This window comes from Panicum virgatum, chromosome 2N (assembly GCF_016808335.1).
Source record: "Panicum virgatum strain AP13 chromosome 2N, P.virgatum_v5, whole genome shotgun sequence".
NCBI classification, from domain to species: Eukaryota; Viridiplantae; Streptophyta; class Magnoliopsida; order Poales; family Poaceae; genus Panicum; species Panicum virgatum.
In genome coordinates, this window is record NC_053146.1 from 7,101,405 (window position 1) to 7,114,835 (window position 13,431).

General features: G+C 52.7%; 1 protein-coding gene across 8 annotated transcripts; it reads left to right on the forward strand.

Moving 5' to 3' along the window:
• Positions 1–998: 998 nt before the first annotated feature.
• LOC120659589 (peptidyl-prolyl cis-trans isomerase FKBP16-4, chloroplastic-like) lies at positions 999–13,102 on the forward strand. Of its 8 annotated transcripts, none has more exons than XM_039937782.1 (10): positions 1,046–1,310; positions 2,472–2,488; positions 2,571–2,629; positions 2,766–2,816; positions 3,253–3,310; positions 3,897–3,971; positions 4,324–4,413; positions 4,816–4,893; positions 5,008–5,048; positions 5,131–5,449. In XM_039937782.1, exons 1-10 carry the CDS (start codon positions 1,061–1,063, stop codon positions 5,156–5,158), a joined length of 747 nt encoding a protein of 248 aa, XP_039793716.1. In that variant the 5' UTR covers positions 1,046–1,060; the 3' UTR covers positions 5,159–5,449. The 8 variants fall into 8 exon arrangements, with proteins under 8 accessions (XP_039793720.1, XP_039793719.1, XP_039793716.1 ...); XM_039937781.1 differs by having other exon boundaries at positions 1,064–1,310; positions 2,761–2,845; XM_039937783.1 differs by having other exon boundaries at positions 1,068–1,310; positions 2,766–2,845.
• Positions 13,103–13,431: the final 329 nt, after the last annotated feature.

Consider the following 13,431-nt stretch of genomic DNA (forward strand, 5'->3'; position numbering starts at 1 on the left):
AAATTTTTAATTTCCTAACACTACTACAGAACAGGCCTTTGATCCTCGTATTTATCCCGGCCGTCGTTGGACCCGGGACCAATGAAGACTTTTGTCTCGGGTCCAACGGCTAGCCGGGCACGTGAGGAGTGGAAGGGACTTTTGTCCCGTTTAAGCCATCAACCCGGACCAAAGATCCTTCTTTAATCCTGGTTGGTAGCTCCAACCGAGACAAAAGAATTGGTAGCTCCAACTCTTTAGTTCCGGGTGGTACCACCATTCGGACCAAAGAGCTCTCTATAGGTTAGTACAAAGAGAAAACATCACATAAAAAGTCATATGCGCGGTGTAGGTGGGATGGTATAAAGTCTGAGACCTTTAGTCCCGGCTTCGTAGTCCTGGTTGCTACAACCGGGATTAAAGGGGGTTGTCAATCGGGACAATATCCCTTTTCTGTAGTAGTGTGATATTTCAATGGTTAATTGAGAATTGTTTGACCGGTAGAAACGCTAAAACAACATGCATCTCGAATAAGTAGGAGCATTATTTTTTTTTCTTCGGTTTTGTAGCCTTTGTACCGGTGATTTCACTAGTTATTACTATGCGTGCTTTTATGGGGTTAATGGGTTATGATTGAGAGTATAGCTAGAGTTGGAGATTTTTTTTCATAATCTTGACGAGTCCTCTCTCCTATATGAATCTCTTTTAAGAAAGTATAGCTCGCTACAGTTATAACGGTCAACAATATACTATAATAACAAATTGTCACTAACTTAGACCTCAGTAATGTTAGCCCAAAACAAACATGCCTTATATCATTATATGTGCCGCCAATTATGCACCAACCAATGCCTCTCATTTCTTGTCTTGTTTTTCTCATAAAAATTAAATACTAAACTCGGAGAAAGATATTTAATTTTAAACACCATGTGATTATGCACGAGCAATTTTTTAGAAAGAAAAAAAATCAAGAAACCCGTCAGTACCTGTACAGCGCCTCCTGCACAGCTTCAGTGTGGCTGAAATTTAAGATTCTGATTTCTGCCGGTGGGAGCGACACCCCGAAACTGACAATTCTATCATGGAAATTCAGAGGCCACGAACACCAAATCCACATGAGCACAGTCGGAAAATATCAAAAATTCAGAGTCGGCCGCCGCCGCCCTACCCCGAGACATGGAGCTCTCCGTCGTGCCTTCCATCTCCCTCTCCCCGCGCCGCGCCCTTCCACTCCCGGGCAGGAGGGCGGCGCGGCGGCCGGCCTTCGCCTGCCGCTGCAGCTGCTCCCCGGACGAGGCCCCCGGGGGCACCCGGCGGTGGTTCGCCTCCCTCCTCGCCGCGGGGTTTTTACATTTTTACCATTATAACGAATTGCACTCATCAGATTATCACTCTTATATTGGCACCTACATCTATACCATCTGAGAGAAGTTTAACTTATAATTTTACCACATTTGCGCATGTGGAAAGCCACGCAGGCATGACACGTTGGTGTCCAGTCAGCAGGCCTAGGTGAAATGTCATTGTTGCCCCTTCCTCCTCCTTCAACCTCTTGACGCAGCAGCAGCAGCGGACAGAAAATCGTCCGATTCCGGCGGCAAGCTCGTCGACAGCGAGCTCCCGGTGGGGAAGCTACCAGGTTTAGGCTCCCCAAGGTGCGGCGCACCTGGGGCGCCCGCTGGCGCAGGCGCAGCAGGCCGGAACAGCTCGTCGGCGCGCGGGCAGCCCAGCCACGGCGTCGCGCTGCCGTTTCCAGCGCCGGTGGCGCGGGATGGACTCGTGGAGGAGCTAGGGAGTAAGAGGAATTTGCAAGGGACCTTACCGAGGGCTTGGATCGGCGGGGAAATGGCCGGATGCGGGGCATCGACGGCGGCCGGACTTCCTGTCGGGGTGGCTGCTCCGGCCGAGCTCGCTTGCACCAACGCCGGCGCCAGCCGCCTCGTCCTACGTGCCAAGCCGCGCGGGCGCAGTCACCCTCAACCGGCAGCCGCGCGCATGCAAGCCACGCAGGAGCAGGCTCCCACGCTTGGGAGGGAGGGAAGGAGCTTGGCTTCCGTTGGCCGTGCTCCTAGAAGGGAGGGGAGGAGTGCGAGCGCGAGCGCGGGCTCCCGGCGGCCACGTGCCTGGGAGGACGAGGAGGAGCGCAGGCGCGGGCTCCCGGCGGACGGGAGGGAGGAAAGGAGCTGGGCGACGGGACAGTGCTAGAGGTAAGAGATGAAGTTGACAAGCGGGACCCATCTGGCAGTGAGAGAACCTTAGGACCCGGCTGTCGGAGAGGGATAGAGAGAGAGAGGAGATCATGGGTAGAGAGGACATTTCACACTCCCGACTGACTGGACGACAGCGTGTCATGCCTGCGTGGCTTGCCACATGCGCAAATGTGGTAAAATTATAAGTTAAACTTCTCTCAGATGGTATAGATGTAGGTGCCAATATAAGAGTGATAATCTGATGAGTGCAATTCGTTATAATGGTAAAAATGTAAAACCCCCCCTCGCCGCCACCGCAGGTTCTTGATTGCTCTGCTCTGTTCTGCTCGACGGTTCGCCGGGGTGCGCGATCTGATCGTTTCTTGGTGTTCCTTGGCGCAGTGGTGGGAGTTGGCGTGGCCGGAGGGGAAGCCGGCGCGGTGTCCACCAGCCGGAGGGCGGTAAGGACCTGGCGACCTTGTACTCTGCTACAGCATTTCTCAAAGATGGTGTCAGGGTTTGGCTGATCTTGTGAAGTTGGGTTGAGATGTCTGTGCTTTGTTTTCGTGTGTTTGGTTGATTGAATCGGCAGCTCAGGGCTTCCAAGATTCCGGAGAGCGAGTTCACAACCCTGCCAAATGGCCTCAAGTATGCACTTTGCTCCGATTCTACTTCATGTAAGTCTGAATTTTTTAGAGTTTAAGGGTAAAACCCCGCTGTCATAAGCAAGAAGAAGACATGTCAGTCTGATGGTTGGGTGGATTTGTTTCTGTTGTGTGCTGTGTCACGTATCATCATCACCACATGGGCATAAACTAGTGCTAGTGCTTACTGATTTTTTTTGTCTTGTTGCTTGGTGCGTGGAAACTAGAATTAGACTGGACGCTGGGCTCAATTTCCTGGTGTGGCATTCCACTGATGATGAAGGTCGCTGTTTTTTTTAATGAGGTCTTCAAAATAGGCCATTTCGCATGTGAAATTCTTTGTTCAAAGTTCAGACATTGTTCTGATTTTGTTTGACAGAATGCTGAAGCATGCTTTTCCATTGTTTATGGACTAACTTGCTTGCAAAACTTCTGACCAGGTACTATGACATCAAGGTAGGAAGTGGGGCTCAAGCTGTTAAAAGATCCCGTGTCGCGGTAAGTAACTATACCGATTCGGGCATCTTGGACATAGTGTAGCATGATCTAACCGTAATGGACGAATCAGTGACATATGCACTTGCACTGCAGTATGCAAATCATAGCTGACACTGAACAGAATAATCCCAAGGAAATGATGCCTAACCATGAGGTTTCTTGAGTCCTGAGACTGGAAAGTCTGAATTGTGCTCATTTGTTTTTACCGACTTGAAGGCTAAATTTCATATCTAGAAGTTATTTCTTTCAGATGTGATTGATGCTCTTGTTTGAAGCATGCTTACCAGACAATCTCTTGCTGGTTTGTAATTTGCTTATGTTTTGATAAATCACGTGGTCTTGCTTGAAATAAGTTAGCATGCTATAACGAAAAGATCGTTGAAAAGTGTGTGCTAAACTAAGAGGATTCCAGTTGAACTTTGAATGATTGTATATATACCAATGTTGTCACACATAACAATAATGAAACATGAACTACTCAGTACTCACATATGACTTATATGGATGTTTACCAGCTGCATATTTTTTACGGTTCCATATTTTGTTTCGTATAATGGTTGATGCTTATGTTAGTGTAGGACTGTAGGTACATTATGTGGCCAAGTGGAAGGGCATCACATTCATGACAAGCAGGCAGGGTCTCGGTGTTGGAGGTGGAACGGTAATGCTATGACATCTTCTGCCTCTTTCTCCATATAATTGCTACATGTCATTCTCACATTCGAATGTGTTTTCAACTTATACCTGTCAGCCGTTATAGTGAGCTAAATTTTCCTGACATATTATGAAATTCTGGTGTTGGTGAAGTTCCTTGCTCAATATATTTGTACTTATCTTTATATGATGGTTTCAGTGCTTCTTTATTTGCATGAGTTGAGGTTATTGGTATTTTCAGTATACAACAAATCCTGATTAGTTTTCTGATTTTGATATTTGGAATGATCATAATTGATGGTCTCATCTATGATTATTTTATATATACTGCGTTTTACAAGCCTTAAAGTTATGTGCAGCCATATGGTTTTGATGTTGGCAATTCTGATAGAGGCAATGTTTTAAAAGGACTGGATCTTGGGGTTGAGGGTATGAAAGTTGGTGCCCAGGTCAGTTAACGCCAAGTTTAAATTTGTTTTCCATCTATGGTCTATCTTTTCAAATAAAAAAAATGCAATGAATATATAGACAACTAGTACAGTGCCACTGATTCTATAAACTACTAGTATATTGTCACTGGCTCGATCAGTTTATAAACCAGAATGAGGATAACTAAGTTCTCCCTACATATTCATCTTTATCAAAGACAACGTTAATGGTATTCCTATAATCTGTTAAACCAAGATAATTGTGCAAGTTACTTGGGGTGCATAAAAATAAAATATTGAATATACACTTGTGTTTCAAATAAAAGAAAAGATGCATAGCAAATGTAGATCTACTTCCTTCATTCTTTAAACATATATGAGAATCTTTAATAGCATTGGAAAACATAATGATGGAATTCTCAGAGGTTGATCATTGTTCCACCTGAACTGGCGTACGGAAAGAAAGGTGTCCAAGAAATTCCTCCAAATGCAACCATTGAGGTAAACTGTCATTTGTTCCCACGTAATTTACAAAATATGTCCTGTTTTTCTTGTATGCCCTGGTTCAGATTTGCCTTATCTCCATGTTTTTTTTATGCTCTACCTTTTCAACAGCTGGATGTTGAGCTACTATCAATCAAGCAGAGTCCATTTGGGTAAGTGTGGTTGACCACTTGTAACTGACGTTCATTTTTGTTTCTCCAACTGTCACTGTAATATAAGTTTCCTTTTCTTCAGGACTCCTGTGAAGATCATCGAAGGATAACTGTGCATAGCATTGTAAAGAGAATGGTACATATTTGTATGGAAAGTAGAGTGTTGCTTCGAAAAAAGGCTAGTTTACAAAGATATACTGGTGGTATTGCATTGATAGTGCACTCGTGTAAGATTTTGAACTCCCTTGGAATATAGAGTTCGTTTTCCGCTTATAGATGCTGAAAATAAATCAGCTATTCCAATTTTTATATTGCTGGTACTGCTTAGAAAAACCCTTGTCGTAAATATTTAGGTGGAAAGAAAAAGTATAAAAGGTTCATAGCTCGATAGCTTTGTGAAATTGATGATTTGGGCTTCCATGTGCAGTTTTGTGTTTGAGTTAAGAAGGTACATATGCATTTGTACAAATACAGAAACAAGAATAGGCAACTAGAAGTGTAAAGCAAAAGCCGAAAGGTAAGGACCTAAATGGGCTGTCTTCATCTAGGACACGCAAGCAAAAAGGTGGACTTTACCCATCACGCAAAACTGGCTTATCTGTGGTGAGTTGGTCTACTTTCTGTATAAGCATGTCCCTTTTTCACCTCTTTTATTACTATTCTATGATCAGCCATAGCCACAAGGAGGGAAGCCTTGACTGGTAGAGAAGGTTCCATGCTGCCAGCAGATGATCCTTGGCAATGTTTTTTTTAAAAAAAAAAAGAAAAGAGGGAAGCCTTTGCATCTTCTGCATGCAAAGTTTATGCTTTCTTCTCTAATCAAGAAATGGAACAATACTAATCTTGCTCTGAAAGATTAAGATGAGTTCCAAGTTGTTTAAAACTCTAGCTGTTAGTCTTTATCTCAGAGGTATATTTATGTGAAACAAGATAAAATGGTATGGAAGAACCCCAACATATGCATTTGTTTGTTCAAAAAAGAAGTCTGTGTGGTCTTGACCAAAGGTCGCTGGTAATGCAAAATCCATGGATGGTTAAATACTCGAACAAACTTGGCATAGTTTAGCCCTGAAGGCAAAGCAATGTAGGAACAACTTTGGGTTGGCATACATATAGTACTTAAAAGGTTATTCAACTGAGACTGAAGTGTAGAAAGGTAGAGGGAATAGGGAAACACCGCACACCCTATCCGGGGGGGTGACCTCTCATTATATAGCCAATGTGGCTTGCAATACAAGAAGGTGTACATGCCCAACATGGGCCGCCCAATATGGGCTACACGCCCAATATGGGCCTCAAGTATACGCACACAGCTATACATTCTATCACCCGCCCTCAGTCGAAGCATCAGGATTCCGGATGCAAAGGCTGGACCGAAAATCCTGAAACAACTGCACAGGAAGCCCCTTCGTCATGATATCAGCGAACTGATATTGTGACGGCACATGAAGAACACGAACTTCGCCGAGAGCCACCTTCTCGCGGACGAAGTGGATGTCGATCTCAATGTGCTTGGTCCGGCGGTGGTGGACCGGGTTGGCAGTCATGTAGACAGCGCTCACATTATCGCAGTAGACCACGGTAGCCACCTTCAGCGGAACATGAAGTTCCTGAAGGAGTTGGCGCAGCCAGCAACACTCGGCGACCACATGAGCAACAGCCCGGTACTCGGCCTCCGCACTGGACCGGGACACCGTGGTTTGTCGTTTGGACGACCAGGACACCAAGCTGTCTCCAAGAAAGACGCAGAAGCCTGATGTAGAGCGGCGGGAGTCGGGGCAGCCTGCCCAGTCGGCGTCGGAGTAGGCGACCAGCTTGTCAACCGGCCCATTGCCGATGTGGAGGCCGGCTGACAGGGAGCCCTTCACATAACGAAGAATGCGCTTGATCAGCGCAAGGTGAGGCTCCCGGGGGTCATGCATGAACAGACAGACTTGCTGTACTGCATATGCGAGATCCGGACGCGTCAGGGTCAGGTACTGGAGAGCGCCGGCGAGGCTCCGGTACTCAGAGGGGTCGGCGACAGGAGGACCCTCGGTAGCCGAGAGCTTGGCGCGAGTGTCAACAGGTGTCGATGTAGAGTGACACTCGGCCATGCCTGCCCGCTGGAGTAGATCCAGCGCATACTGGCGCTGGCTGAGAAACAGCCCGTCGGAGGAGCGCGTGACGGAGATCCCGAGGAAGTGATGCAGCTCTCCAAGGTCCGTCATGGCGAACTCGGAGTGAAGACGAACTGTGATTCGCCGGAGCAGGTCCGACGAAGAAGCCGTGAGGATGATGTCGTCGACGTACACCAGCAGGTAGGCGGTGGCACCTCCCTCCTTAAGTACAAAGAGAGAGGTGTCGGTGGCCGAGGCGACGAAACCCAGCTGGCGAAGGTAGGTAGCGAAGCGCTGGTACCACGCCCTCGGAGCCTGCTTCAGACCATAGAGAGAGCGCTGCAGCAGACAAACATGGTCAGGATGGGCAGGGTCGACGAAGCCAGGAGGCTGCTGACTGTAGACGATCTCCTCCAGGCGACCGTGGAGGAAGGCATTCTTCACATCAAACTGGTGGATCGGCCAGTGTCGTGAAGTGGCGATGCTGAGAACGACCCGAATCGTGGCAGGCTTAACGACGGGGCTGAATGTCTCGCCGTAGTCGACGCCGTGCTGCTGGGTGAAGCCGCGAACGACCCAGCGAGCCTTGTGACGGGCAAGAGTGCCGTCGGAGTGGTATTTATGTTTATAAATCCACTTGCCCGTCACAACATTGGCACCAGGGGGCTTGGGAACGAGCCGCCAAGTGTCATTGTCGACGAGTGCCTGGAACTCCTCAGCCATGGCAGCCCGCCACTGCGGATCCGCCAGAGCAGTCCTGTAGTTCCCCGGGATCGGGGAGGCGGCAGTAGCGACGAAAGCCATCTGAGCCGTAGGTCCCGAAGACGGGGGGAAGCCGTAGCGCTCAACAGGCCGCAGAGAGCCTGTCTGAGACCGCGTCACAGGCCGGGTGACCAAGGCCGGCGGTGGAGGTGGTGGTGGAGGTGCCGCCACAGGAGGTGCAGCTGCTGGACCTGCAGTAGCAGGCACAGGTGCCGGTGACGCAGCTGCTGGACCAGCAGCAGCTGGCGCAGGTGCTGATGGAGCCGCAGGAGCCCTCGGAGGTCGACGCCGAGTGTACACCCGGAGTGGAGGGGGGGCGGCCGGAGCTGGGGGAGGGCTGGCCGGGGCTGCAGCCGGTGCCAAGCCGACAACCGGCCCAACCTGGAGGACAGCAGGGTCCTCGAAGAGCTCCTCCAGGTGAGCACGGGGGCGCGGTTGCTCAACGTCGACAAGCGACGGAGCGACCGCAGTAGGGGCCGCTGCTGCAGTGCGAAGCACCGGCGCGGCGTGACCTGAAAGAAGAAAATCCAGAGAGCTCGAGGGCGCACTGGATGAGTCAGCACTGAATGGAAAACAGGTCTCGTCGAACACAACATGGCGAGAGATGATGATCCGCCGAGTGGTGAGGTCGAGACATCGGTACCCCTTGTGAGAAGAGGGGTAACCAAGGAAGACACAAGCTGTAGAACGTGGAGCCAGCTTGTGTTTGGAAGTGGCAGTCATGTTGGGATAGCACAGGCAGCCGAAAACGCGAAGATGGGTGTAGTCGGGTGGCTGGCGGTATAGCAGCTCATAGGGAACTCTGTTCTGAATAGCAGAGGAGGGGCACCGGTTTAGGAGGTAGGTCGCCGTAGCGAGGGCCTCGGCCCAATACTTGGGCGGCATGCCGGCATGGATAAGCAGGGTGCGAATGCTATTGTTGAGGGTCCGGAGAGCGCGCTCGGCTTTACCATTCTGCTGGGAGGTGTAAGGACACGAGAGCCGTAAATGAATGCCTCGGGATGCAAAGAAGGCGGCGAGAGCATTATTGACAAACTCAGTGCCGTTATCAGCCTGAACAGCTCTAACGGGAAGGCCGAACTGGGTCTGGGCAAAGCTGCAGAAGTTGGTTAGATGACCAGCAACCTCGGACTTGTGAACAAGAGGGAAAGTCCAGCAAAAATGTGTGAAATCATCAAGAACAACGAGGTAATACTGAGCACCCGAAATACTCGCTACAGGAGAGGTCCAGACATCGCAGTGAACTAATTCAAAGGGTGTAGTGCTGACAGAATTAGAGGTACTGAATGGCAGACGCACATGCTTGCCAAGTTGACATGAATGACAAAGAGTTTGCCTAGATTTATTACACTGGATGGAAGCATTATTTCTAAGCAAATCTATGGTGGCGGCCCCAGGATGACCAAGACGCTGATGCCAGAGACTGGTGGAGATGGCGAGGCTGGCGTGTGGAGCTGCAGGGCTGGCGGGGACGGTGTACAGGCCGTCGGAGCTATTGCAGCGAAGAATCACGCGACTGGTCGGGATATCCTTAACAGAAAAACCAAAGGCGTCAAATTCAATAGTGCAATTGTTGTCTCTGGTGAACTGGCGAACTGAAAGTAGGTTGCGCACTAGGGAAGGGACAACAAGAACATTATGAAGGGAAAAATTTGACGCGTGGGTGGATAGGTATGAGCTGCCATGACTAGAAACCGGGATGGTCTGACCATTGCCCACAGTGATGAAGGGATGAGAGGGGGGGTGGCGGGAGAGAAGTATACCATCCGACGAATGCATGTGGGAGGTAGCGCCAGAGTCCATGACCCAGGAGTTGGAGTTCTGGAGCGCCATCTGGTTCAGGGCGGCAATGAGACCGGCCTGATCCCACATCTGCGGAGTGGAGACTTGCGCCGGGGCGAACGCAGTGTGCGCCTGGGGATTGGCGCCAAGGATGCCGGGAGTGCGCCCGCCCTGTCCGCCCTGCCACCCACCGTGGCCGCTGGTCCACCCGCCCTGGCCGCCTTGCCAGAAGCCGCCGGCCTGCTGACCCGAGGGACCCTGGGGGGCGTACGGGTTGAAGCAGAACCAGGGTCCCATCGGGCGGTACTGGCCTCCCTGCGGGGCGCCCTGGGCGCCGGTCTGCGGACCGCCATTGCCCTTGCCTCCTTGGCCACCGGATCGGCGACCCTTGCCACCGCCCTTGCCGCCCTTCTGCTTGGGCGCACCGCTGCCTCCGCTGTCCCCGCCCTTGATGCTACCGCCCGTAGCAAGGCCCGCGAAGGAGGAGCGGTAGCAGGGACTGGTACAGCAGGAGGTGGTGGAGGCGACGAGGGCAGTGGCCGCCGTGGTCTTCGCGTCGTTGGCGAGGCGCAGCTCTTTGAGGGAGAGCAGCTCGTGGGCACGCGTGAAGGATGGAAGATCCGTGGCGTTGGCGATGTCGTCGGCGGTGGAGTCGAAGCGAGGGTTGAGGCCGCGCAGGAGGCTGAGGACGAGCTGGGAGTCGGAGATGGGGTTGCCGACCTGTCGAAGAGCGGCAGCCTTCGACTTGAGGCGCTGGCAGTACTCATCGATGGTGGAATCCCCCTGCTTGAGGGTGTGGAATTCCTCGAGCAGGAAGACGGCGCGGGAGGCCGTGTTGGTGCGGAACAGGGCCTTGATCGCGACCCAGAGTTGGTTCGCGGTCTGGTTCTCGTCGGTGACGGCGAGGTCGAGGACGGAGTCGTCGACGGTCCCGAAGATCCAGCTGCGCACGCAGCACTCCGCCACGTCCCAATCTGGGTCGTTGGGCTGCGCAGCAGTGCCGTCGATGTGGCGGCGGAGGCTGAACTTGCCGCACAACGCCGTGAAGAACGAAGCCCACTTGGAGTAGTTGGCGCTCTTCATGTCCAGGGTCACGGGAACGTGAGCCTTGACGTTGACGGTGGTGTAGGGGTGGACGATGACGGCCTGTGTTGGTGCGGCAGGGAGCACAGGCGAGGAACTGTCCTTCCCGGCGGCAGAGGAGGAACTCATGGCGGCGGCCTGGATCAGATTGATCCAAGGGCGGCGGCCTGGAGGTAGGCGCGACGCGAGGGGATCGCGGCGCGAGGATTTCTGCGCCCTAGAGGAGGGGGCGCTGGGAGGGGAGAGGTCTGCGCCCTAGGTCAGGGGCGCAGCAAGGGGAGGAGGGGCGGCGCCAGGAGATGGCGCCCTAGGGCAGAAAGGTGGGGCGCAAGGGGGAAACCCTAGCGCAGGGAGGGAGCGGAAGCGGAAGGCCGATCGTTGCCTTCTCTTGATACCATGTAGAAAGGTAGAGGGAATAGGGAAACACCGCACACCCTATCCGGGGGGGTGACCTCTCATTATATAGCCAATGTGGCTTGCAATACAAGAAGGTGTACATGCCCAACATGGGCCGCCCAATATGGGCTACACGCCCAATATGGGCCTCAAGTATACGCACACAGCTATACATTCTATCATGAAGGAATGATGAAATCTTTTCAATGGAAAGTAAGAGGGCAGAGGGCATCACGAATCTCCTTCTGAAGATAGTCTTTCCCTTAGCTTTTCCCCTGGCTGGTGCTTTTATCTGTGACCTGATAACAAACAGGGCAAATAGGCACAGTAGTTACACAGACTCATCTGAGAGTTCATTCCAATTGGACCAATCATCCGGTTCAATCTGCAAAGAAGAGGAGGAAGAAATGGAGTCGACTCGTCGGGCATCGCGAAGGTTGGCGCGAGCAGAGAGTGCCTGCAGCACTGCAGGGAGGCTTATGATCAGTGAACTTGCAAGGCAGGCTTCGAATGCCGAAGAAGTCATGGTGGTAGAGGCCACCGAAAGTTCTTCAGAAGCTACAGCCGCCAAGCAGCCCCAGGATGACCAGAGGATGGCCGCCGACGAGATTGCCAGCCTGAAGATCATGGTGTCAGCCCTCGAAGACAGAGCTTGCAGCATTGAGGCACAATTCCACGAGTACTGCGACATGAAGGAGCAGGAGTCGGCGTACCAGAAGATGCAGATCACGTGCCTGGGCATGAAGCTGGAGCTGCTGGAGTCCCAGAACCAGCGGCTCGAAGCAGCTGCTGCGGAGATCCGGGCGGCGGCCGAAGAGTTTGCGGCCATGAAAGGCAAGCTCGACTTGCTGCAGAGCAAGTTGAAGAAGATCGCCAAGAGAAGCAAGCAGGATTCGGATGCTTTTGGAGAGAAAATCCTGGCTCTTGATGCCAAGCAATCCCAGATGGCCAGAAGGTGCGAGGAGTTCGAACAGTGCATGGAGGAGATGAAGCAGCTGACGCTGCAGCTGCAGGAGCAGAAGGGAGCAGCAAACAATGAGGTAATTTAACTCGTAGGCAATCAAACGCTCGTGCTGGTTTCATCTTTTTCATGTCATCTTTGCATTTGTTCGATCTGCGTGCGGTTACAACTGCGATCAGACGATGAATTTGATGAAAAGCTGTTCTCCTTTCTCTGCAACGCGTTGCAGAACGTGGAAGTGGTCGTGGAGAGAAGCTTGCGGAACCTGTCGAGCGGCCGGGACCTGGTGGACGGGCTGGAGGCGCTCCGGGACCGGTGGGCCGCCGGCATGGAGGAGATGATCTACCTGGGCTGGATCACGGCGTGGCTGCAGCACGACCTCATGCTCATCGACGACGACGGCGGCAGCACCTACGACGGCGACGCCGACGGCCGCAAGGGCGGGCGCCCGCCGCCGGAGGAGGAGGAGGGGAAGAAGGGGGAGACGATGGTGGCCGTGGCGGCGCCGAGCAACGAGGTGGAGCTGTGCAAGGCCGGGTCCGCGTCGTCGTCCGGGTCGGCGGGCCGCCCGCGCCGCAGCGTGGAGGTGGAGGCGCCGGTGTCGTCGTGCTTGGGGTTCGCGGCGGCAGGCGGGCGCGGCGGCGACGGCGACGGCGGCGGGTGGAGCATCGGGCGGCCGAGGCTGCTCCGGAAGCTGCGCGGGTGGGCCGGCGCCGGCGGGACGAAGGCCGGCGGCGACAGGGGCAAGGCGCGGTGCAGGATCGCGGGCCCGTGTTGTCAGAAATGAAATAAATAATTACCGTAATTGGGCTCCGTGTACACTCCGTATTTAATTCGCTTGTGAAAATTCGAGAATGTTTGTCTAAAAAGATCGAGAATGAAAATTGAAATGTGTTCTTCGAGAAGACGTGGAGAAAAGTTAGAATTGCATGTGACAGTGAGAGAAAAAAATGGTTGTTAATATTAATTAACGCGAGTTGTGCGTGTCTTCCTCCGGGTCGCGTGAGTAAAGGCTTGCAGTGTCAGTACGATCTGGAGGTGGCAGTCCCCGGCGCGAGCTTGAGGTGGAGGCCCAAGGCGGCGGCTCCCGCCCTCCCGGCCTAAGCGTGAGATGGAGGAGGCGGCGGCCATCGGTGCAAGATTGAGGCGCAGGCCGCCGGCACAACCTCGAGGCGGAGGCGGCGGCCCCTAGTGTGAGCTCGAGACGCTGGCGCGAGCACGAGTCGGGGGTGGGCGGTGCAAGACCGAGGATGGAGGTGGTAACGGGGCAGCCGATGCATGGAAGAGGAGGATACAAGAA

Bases quoted from the DNA above. Each gene is read 5' to 3' on its own strand.
- LOC120659589 (XM_039937778.1), top strand. From the start codon at position 11,377: ATGGAAAGTAAGAGGGCAGAGGGCATCACGAATCTCCTTCTGAAGATA. The intron at 12,211-12,360 runs GTAATTTAACTC...AACGCGTTGCAG, and splicing joins AGGGAGCAGCAAACAATGAG to AACGTGGAAGTGGTCGTGGA.